Source organism: Coturnix japonica, chromosome 4 (assembly GCF_001577835.2).
Source record: "Coturnix japonica isolate 7356 chromosome 4, Coturnix japonica 2.1, whole genome shotgun sequence".
NCBI lineage: Eukaryota > Metazoa > Chordata > Aves > Galliformes > Phasianidae > Coturnix > Coturnix japonica.
The window spans coordinates 12,411,003-12,420,149 of NC_029519.1; the positions used below are offsets into that span (position 1 = coordinate 12,411,003).

The 9,147-nt window shown below is 43.4% G+C and overlaps 1 protein-coding gene across 2 annotated transcripts in view; it reads left to right on the forward strand.

Moving 5' to 3' along the window:
* Window positions 1-8,856, forward strand: part of TRPC5 (transient receptor potential cation channel subfamily C member 5) — a 91,617-nt gene extending 82,761 nt beyond the window's left edge. The window contains exons 10-12 of one of the 2 annotated variants that reach the window (XM_015860650.2): window positions 998-1,087; window positions 1,759-2,493; window positions 3,606-8,856. In XM_015860650.2, coding sequence (XP_015716136.1) covers window positions 998-1,087; window positions 1,759-2,493 — 825 coding nt within the window. In that variant the 3' untranslated portion in view covers window positions 3,606-8,856. Of the gene's footprint in view, window positions 1-997; window positions 1,088-1,758 lie in introns of both variants that reach the window. The other variant, XM_015860649.2, reaches the window with a different exon arrangement.
* Window positions 8,857-9,147: the final 291 nt, after the last annotated feature.

The following is a 9,147-nucleotide window of genomic DNA, read 5'->3' on the forward strand; positions in this document are numbered from 1 at the left end:
TGTATACAAGTGTAGGAACTCCAGGAGGATTTTGCTTATGGATTAAAGCATTTCCTCAGTGGAAGCTGAGTTTAGTAAATCACCCCTAACTCTTCCACCTGCTCTAAGGTAGCAGAAAAGTTGCCAAGTGTCACTGATTGCTGAAGTCAAAGGCTGCATCAGCAGTGACTTCAGAGGGATGATGCTGCCACGTCATCCTGATTATAACTGTTTCTGCAGCATTTTTACACAGGACCTCCCAAGTTGCTCCTCTTCTATTCTTTTTTGCAAGGTATCCCTAATCCTGCATCAAACAGTGGTTGAGATTTCCTTCTGTTTGGGGCAGCTTAGGAAGGAGGAATGGTTCCTGTGTTGAATTCTGCTGTTTCTGTACCTTCTCAGCCTGCTCATTATCAAGAGTTCATTAAATTCATCTGATGAAGGGATGAAACTATGAAAAATGCCATCTTCAGTACCTGAACTCAATGCAATGATTATGCCAACATGCTGAAAGAACAAAAAAAAAGTCTCCTGAATGTTAGGTGGTACATCAGGCTATACTGTCAAAAGCCATACATACATAATTCATCTTACTTTAGGCATCTCCTGTTTTCTAAAGAGTATTTGCATCTGGAGCTGACGTTTGAAATGATGACTTTCGGTAGCATACATTTGGTGTTTCCTGGCTTTACAGCTCACAGGTACAGGGATTTCTTAAAACACCTCTCAGTATTGCCTTGGTGCAGAGAGCATCTCAATGCTTGGTGGTACTCAGACTTCTTGTCACAATTTCTGGAGTGGGGAAATTGAAGGAAATGTTTGGGGTAGTGTTTTCTGTATACAGAAAATAGCTTTCAAGGTGAAAAGTATAAACGCTTCTAATGGTGTTTTTTCGTTAATTCGTTTTAAGAGAGCAAAACAGGGATAACCACTGCCAATCACAGCTCAGAGAAGTACATTAAGAGTAGAATTTGCCCAGAGCCAGAATTGAAATCATTTGTGGTGATTCTTATTTCAGGAAGTGATTAGAAATCTTGTGAAAAGATACGTTGCAGCAATGATAAGAACTTCCAAAACCAATGAAGGCTTAACTGAAGAAAATTTCAAGGTAACTTTTTTCTTTCTCATTAATGATCATGTTAATTTGTGTAGCCACTTGAAGAGTTCCCACTAACTTAGGAAACATGTGGAAATACAACCATTACTGGAGCTGGGGATGTATATGCAGTGTGCATGTGGTTTTCTTTTGAGCAGAAAATACTCCTCATTCAGGTGTCTTCTCATATGGTTGATTCCACAGTTGTGGAATTGTGTAGACAAAGGCTTTGAACAAAGCACTTGATTTGTGCCAACATCACACACCTAATCGCAGACTGCGTCTGGATTACTGGATACAAATAACACTTGTAAACAAAATTAAAGTTGGGCCAGCTAAAACATCGTGTAATATTTCTGAATTCCAACACTTTCATCACTTCTATAAAATGCCTTATTTCAGCTTGTCCCCCACTGCTCAAGCAGGAAGAAAGGGAGAGAAAGGGGTGGTCAAAAAGGCTGGACCGCAGCCTATGATGGTAAAGATCTTGCAAACTCTCCTGTTCTCAGGATTAACGATACATCTTGTTTTTTCTGTCACCAAATAATAAAGATCCATGTGGTGTTCTTGTAAGCATGATCTGATTATCAGCCCTCTGTGTACCCCTGAGCAAGAGAATGCGGTCACTCTTTCACCTCACAGATAATGCTGCTGAGTGTACCTCATTTTTCCTCTTGCCCTAGGAATTAAAACAGGATATCTCAAGTTTTCGCTATGAAGTCCTTGACCTCCTCGGTAACAGGAAGCCACAGAGGAGAAGTTATTCCACCAGTAGCACAGAGGTGTCTCAAAAGGATGAAACAAATGAGGATAGCGCCGGAGAAAAACCCAAAGTCAAGAGTGTGTCTTTCAATGTAGCCAACAAAAAAAAGGACTTCAATGTATCGGCGCTAATTAAAACCATGTCTGGGATTGATATGGTGGAAGAGAAGCCAAAAAGCAATGGGATCAGTAAGCGTTCCTTTATCCGAAATGGAAACAGAGTTCAGAGGCTTTCCAGTTCCAAGAAGGAGTCCTTTAAGAGACTGGGGCTGCTGTTCTCCAAGATGAACGGACATGTACCTGAAGCAAATTCAGAGCCCATGTACACTATTTCAGATGGAATTATTCAGCCACACTACATGTGGAAAGACATCAAATATTCTCAGATTGATAAAGAGAGAGAAGAGAATTGTTCCAAAAGTGAAATTAACCTCAATGAGGTAGACTACAGTGGGAACACGAGACTTACAGGACAGAGCAAGGAGTGCCCTGTGGTTTGTACCAGCTCCCTTCACTGTGCTTCCAGTATTTGCTCCTCTAATTCCAGACTTTTAGACTCATCAGAGGATGTGTTTGATTCATGGGGAGAGGCTTGTGACTTGTTTATAAACCAGTGGAAAGACGGGCAAGAGGACCATGTTACAACGCGGCTATAAGTAAGGCTATCTTAACACCTGCTAGAAAACTTAGTTCATTATTTGTAGTTGTTTGCTCTCACCTGATTCAGCGTTATGAATTCCTTTCTGTCCACAGGATGAAACAAATGTAAAACTCTGTTAGCCTATTTTATAGCTATCTGCACCTCTTATGAGTTTATTTATTTTTTTACCTTCACAAAAAGTGAATGGAAGGTTTCACCATTTATAAAGCCACTGTAAACCACAGTGCTCCTTCAGATGCAGTCAGTCTTTGAATCCCACATAATTCAGATACACCAGTGGCAGAGTAGAGGATTTCTCCAGTGCTCTCATCATCCCAGCACTGCTGGGCTATCACTGCTGCTATCCAATGTGATCAGCTCCACATCCTGCTTGAACTCCTCATCAGCACATCCAGCTGGTGAGCGGTGGCTTAGCAGGAGGCTGAGAATCATATGTAAAAACCTTTTTAGGAAGGGTTTCAGGTTATAACTGGCTTTTTGTTTTCTTTAAGCAATACAACCTCTGATTCTTTCAGTAGCGTGTTTTTCAGGTCATTATATTCATCTTGTAAATTGTTACTGATTAAGAGGCACCTGTGATCATGCAACTAGAACACATTATGATTTGCTCGTTTACTTAACTGCCATAAAGAAACTCCCTGGCAGGGAGCAGAATGGCCTCTTAGTGGGGCAGGCAGGGGAAGCCAGTGCCTGGCCTTGCTCAAAACTTCTGCATTGATGAACATCCCCAGACCAGCTGTGGCTGCCTGAGACAGAAACCTCAATGTGGTTCTTATATCACTAATGGTAAACCAAAATCCAGCCCTAAACCTCACCCTTACACCACCTGCTCTTATTTCCACTGCTGCATTTGCGTTTTGCTGCCTCTTTAGCCAGTGTCATGCTTCAGGCAGAAGCCATCCACCTGCTGTACAGCAGTCAGGGCCCTGGTTCTGAGAGCTGCATACCTGAAAAGCAACTGAAGAAAGAGCAGCCCAGACTGCATCTGGCACCCTGGGATGTCTCTGTGGTCCATTTTCTGAGGTGCAACAAAAAGGAGCATGGAAAGGAAACGTTACCCTGCTGTTCCTGTTTTTTCACTTCATTTTCCCCCTCCATTTCTGCTAGGCCCTGTCCAGGCATTCCCCTTGTTGCATTTGTCCGAAGGAGCATCAAAAAGGGGAGAAGATGCCCCATCAAGAGCAGAATGGTTGACATGGTGATTTTTCACAATGTGGTACTTGGACTTTGTGTGCTGTTGCTGAGATACACAGATGATTGGCACTCGATACTGCTTCAGAGCTGCTGTTAGTTGGCTGCTTGCCTGGAAGAAGCCAGTGCTGACCAGGAGCTGAGGAATGGCTGTGCCTTACACCACGGCTTTGTCAGGCTCTATTCCCAGGGCAGGTGATGTGGGCTGCAGCACATCCTGAGGGATACTGCTATAAATTACCTCTTCTGCAGAGGCACTGCAGTCCTGCATAAATGAGATGCTGGGATGCCTGGGGAATGATGCTTTGCCGGAGTTTCAAATCTGACTCTCTCCAGCTGTTAAGGAAAACCACCACCTTGTTGGGATCTTCGTGTGGACACTGATAGAGCACAACTTAATGGTCATGATGGGATATGCCTGCAGCCCAGATACAGGTGTGAACAGCCCTTATAGCAGACCTGCAGATGCTGACAGGTGTGGCTCACAGGAGGCTTTGAATGCAGAACGTGAGGGGAAAAGCAACAGAATTAAGGAAAAAGAGCAGCCAGGAAGAGAGACTCAGAAGTGTTCTGTTCTCCTTGTTAGCAGCATGCAGCAACCAACCCAAAGATGTGCTAGGTATGAGAGGGCAAGAAGCACTTCATTGTGAATGTGGATGTGGTGCTCAGGGATATGATTTAGCAGAGGGTTGTTAAGAGTTAGGGCACTATGGTTAGGCTGCGGTTGGACTTGATGATCTTTGAGGTCTTTTCCAACCTGAGTATTTCTGTGATTCTATGAATAAACTGCAGCGTTATAGCAGTCTTTGAGAGCTGCATCTTCTCTTCCTGTAAGTAAGGCTGAGCAAAGCATCACAAGGAGACGTGCAGAATCTGAGGGGTCAGAAGCAGTTGGCTGTTTGCTCAATGAGAAATCCATCAATTCTGCCTTTTATGATACAAACCCACTGATGAGAGCTGCAGTTAGAAGCAGCTGAATGCGGTTCTCAAGGCAGCTCACAGTAAGAACCTACAGTTTAATAAATCTAATTTAGTGTATTTTTGGAAGCGTGAACATTAACGTGAGCTACTACAGGGAGTGAGGAGAAGGGTTTGAATTATTTCATCTCTCACCTAAGCATAGTGCAGCTTATGAACTCTGGGGCAGCACTTCTTTACGTTACCAGTGTAACAAGCAGGAATAAAAAGCACCTGAGTTTGGTTGTGCAGATGATGTCAGCTGAGTCGGAGGCTGGGGCAGATGCAGGGCTCACACCCTCAGACAGCAGAAGGGCTTTGAAGTTTTCCACAAATGAAGCGCACTGGAGCTGGCTCCGATTAAATGGTATCATTCAGATTCAGCCCTGCATTAACAGGTACAAATCTCAAAATGAAACGCAAATAACTGCAGCAGTGCTTCTCAAAAATGTAAAAGTGACAGGGGGTAATGCAGATCCCTTCTGTGCAAACCGTGTGAGTCATGGCCTCCTGCTGTGTCCTGAAAGGGCAGGGGTTGGAGCTGCCACATGGTAATGGCATGATGGATAAAGCACTGCAATAATCTCTCAATAGCGTTCCGTTCAGCAGTAAGGGAACATGACGGGGCTGCTGGGCTGCAGCTCCTGCGGGATTTATTTCATGACTCAGATACTTCCCAGCTATGAACTAGTTTGAGCTGACTTTCACACTGAACACAACTGTTTGCTTTAGCTAAGTGGTGAATACATGTGTCCAGCAGTTTGCTAAATTGTCAGTCTGGTCCCCCCAAAAGACCAAATTGTTTGATTGCATCTATGCATCCCCTTTTGTAGCAATAGGCTTATAGAGCAGCTCGTGAATTATTATTACTACTGTTAAGGAAGAGTGTCAGAGGAAGAAACTAAAAGACCTTGTGGAAAAAAAATACATTTGATTGATCCCAACCTTATTTTTCCTTTTTAAAATCACCTGCAGTCAGACTATTGGGGATTTTACTTACAGTTTTCCATCTTCTTACTCTTTCCTTTGGAGGAATGGTTGAAGCATCCCTCTGCTGTTTGTGCAAGCAGCTGTGGTAGGAGCTTATGGGACACTGAGCATCTTCTGTGAGGAGTTAACCTGTTCCCTGGTTCAGGGTGCACAGCTGTGCCACAACTGGCCCATGCCTGGCCTCTATTCTTTGTGCTCCAACAACAATTATCATACATATCCCAGGAATCTGGAATCAAGTATGCCTTGATCACTTGTCCTATTCTTTAGGTTTCCTGCTCTTCAAAGTAGCAGCAAATTCTCACCTCCCTGACATCATTTTCACCAGGCTTGGTAACCTGCAAGCAATCCCCAGCAGGCAGTTGGACCCTCAGACATGGACCATGACAGAACTAGGAGGAGGCAGCAAACTCAGGTCAGAGACTGAAGTTGTTTTAGAAATAAGAAATTAAGTAACATCTCCGCAGATTATTTGGATAATTGTATTTGTATATTATTCGTGTACTGGTATATATGTAAATACTCAACTATTTGTATATGTGGTCCCTATAGAAGCAGCATGCAGTGACAGAGCACAGGACTGGACAACAAGACTTGAGGTCCATTCCCAGCTCTGCCACTGACTCACCTGTGACCTTGGGCAAGTCACGCGGCCTCTCTAATGCCTCAGTTTCCCCATCTGTAAAATAGGGATAATACTACTTACCTACCTCGCAGGGGGGTTAGTTCATTATTTATAAGCACTTTCAGATCTTCAAATTTAAGGCGCTATATACAGTAACCAGTTAATACTCATAGCAGTGGTACATACCTTTATTTTCTGAAGACTAATTCAGGTTGGGACTTTGCTATGTCTGTTAAGATAGTTTCCCATGTAGAAAAAAAGCATGATTTCCCACCAGGGGAATTCGGGGCACTTCTGCAGCAGACAGAGACCTGGGAGCCTCAGCTGACTTCCTTGGTTTTGTGACATGTCTCACTCGGAAGGTCACCTTTCTGTCATTGTGCTTCACCCTTTTTCTAGTGATACGTGTAACAATTTTTAAACAGAAACTGCCACTGTAAGTACTTATATAAATGTATTCTTACATAAAACCTTACCCTTTGAATAGGTTAAAGCTGGTTGTCACAACAGACTTCCAGGCATGGGGAGGTTCCACGGTCAGCCCAGCACTGTTTTACAGAAGTAAAAACAGTTGGGCTTCAGGAAAACATCACATTCTTTTATGTCAGAGGAGCACTGGGGTTTGATGTGCACGGTAAGGGCATAGCAAGCGTTCTGAGCCCAGGAGCATGGTGTTCTTACAGGAACCTCCACTTTTGAAAAGTACTAATAGCGTAAGCGATTACAATTCCACAGACATCCCAAATGGAGCAAGACAAAAAGCAAAGCCATCCAACACCACTGAGGCTGCCCAGAAATGATGAAAACCATGACTTACCCAACAACTCTCTGAAGCTGCCCTTGGGGTGGACGCACTGAGAGGAGCTCTCCCCCTCCAGAGAGGCTCCCTGTGCTCAGCTGCACCTGCCAGGTGTGCCAGAAGCATCAGTGCTTTCTATTCATGGAAAGGCAAAATTAATTGGAATCAGTGAGACTACAGTGAATAGTAAATCAACCCACTAGAGTAGCATCTAAAATAAAGTGTCGCCAAAATAATCTGCAGCTTTCAGAGAACGTGCAACTTGAAACTTCACAAGTATAAAATCAATCGCTGAGTTTCGGAGGCAGTGGGAGGCACTCTGGGCTGGCCACGTTAATGTATTTTTCAAACCATTTATAATTCAATTCCATTTAATTTTCGCACCGCTTTCCTTCGTTTCAGACCATTACACTTGTACAAACAAGTCATTTATAGATCGTTCGTGTAATTCCCTCCACCCAGAATAACTGCTGCTCTGGAGTAAACGGATGATCAAGAATGACTCTTAAAAAGAGAACATGCTTTATATAAGAGTAGCATATTTAAAAGGCAAAATCATCTTTTGAATGTATGACAGTGTGTTATGTTCCAGGGAACTCTTACCTGCCCTGCTTTTATAAGGTGTGCAAAGCAAAACCCAAAACCAACAGCAGTGACCCCCACCAAGCTCACATCGCCCACCACTGAGGCCAACCTGACATTCCATTCTTTCTTTACGTACAGACCCTTCTCAGCCCACAGCTCACCACTGCCCACCCTGCTGGCTGGCATGTCCTCCTTCAGCATGGCTTGTTTCTTTCCTCTGGGGATTTCTTCCCCACCCATTTAAAGCATTTCCAGCAGCAGTAACTCTAAGCCAGACGAAACAACGAGCTTAGAATGAGATGTGATCAGTCACAGAGCCGGTCATTGGCATGTGAGCTAATAGAACACTGTGATACCTTTCGCCAACAGAATGAAATGCCTTTTGACTATAAATAGCAGTTTTAGAGCAAAGGGGCACTTTTTGGTGTAGCTATTTTTGAGGTATTGTACAGCTTTATTTAAAAAAACTACTGAATGTGTTTACAAGGTGGGTCTGGAAACTAGAGAGGGCTAAGGATCCTTCAGAAGCAAAGGGTGGTTGCAGATTCAGGAAGCCCTGGAGAATTGGGCTTACACTGGGAAATGGTTGTTGTTTTTCATGGGTTTGTTTTGCTTTCAATCAGTCTGCTTTTAATATCAAATTAAATCTTCATGCAAAAGCTATCACAGAAGCAGCTTTGCAGCAGGTCATGCTTGAAGATGCCGTTTTATTTCACAGGATAAGAAAAAAGGTGAGGATTTTCTTCTTTCATTTAATGTTGGTCAGAAATCAAACAGCCTTTTCCAGGCAACAGAGCTTTCAGGTTGAGAGAATGTTGCGTATTTAGTGGAGACAGAATGGGGACCTCAGCATTCACCCATTATAGGTGGGAGCAGCCACCCCGACAGTGGGGGAGGATGGAGAAGGGCAGAGCAAAAAGCAAAAACAAACGCTCCCTTTTACCTACTTTTCTACTTGCACCTTTTATGTCCGCAGTGCAGATTCCACGTCATTCCCTCATGTAACATGTACAAATGATGTACATAATAAATAAAACTATTTATTTTATGTGTATTTTTAGCTTAACTGTAAACTGAAAAGAAAAAAAGCGTTTAACCTTTTTTTTTCCCCCCCCAAAAAATGTAAGCCTATCGAACTTCAAGGTGTTTCTACCTTTTCAGATGTAACATTTCCAGCTACCTATTGATAATAAACAGTTATGAACAGCAAAGCACGTGACATTTAATAATTTCTACCACCTTCTGCACTGGAAGCCTCAAGGAGCACTTCTGGGCTCCACTGCTATAGAGATTAATGCTGATGTTTGTATGAAGAGACGTGGTACAGCCCTGCTTACCTGCACTGAAATCAGCCAGCCAGACCTGAGCAAGTGTTCCTGAGCAGCAGCTGAGCAACACCTGACTGTGCAGAAGTTGGAAAACCCCGATCGTTACACCCTCTCTGCAACAAAAAGCAGCAAATCCACACTGAGTGTTGGTAAATATAATGCACCGCAGGAATG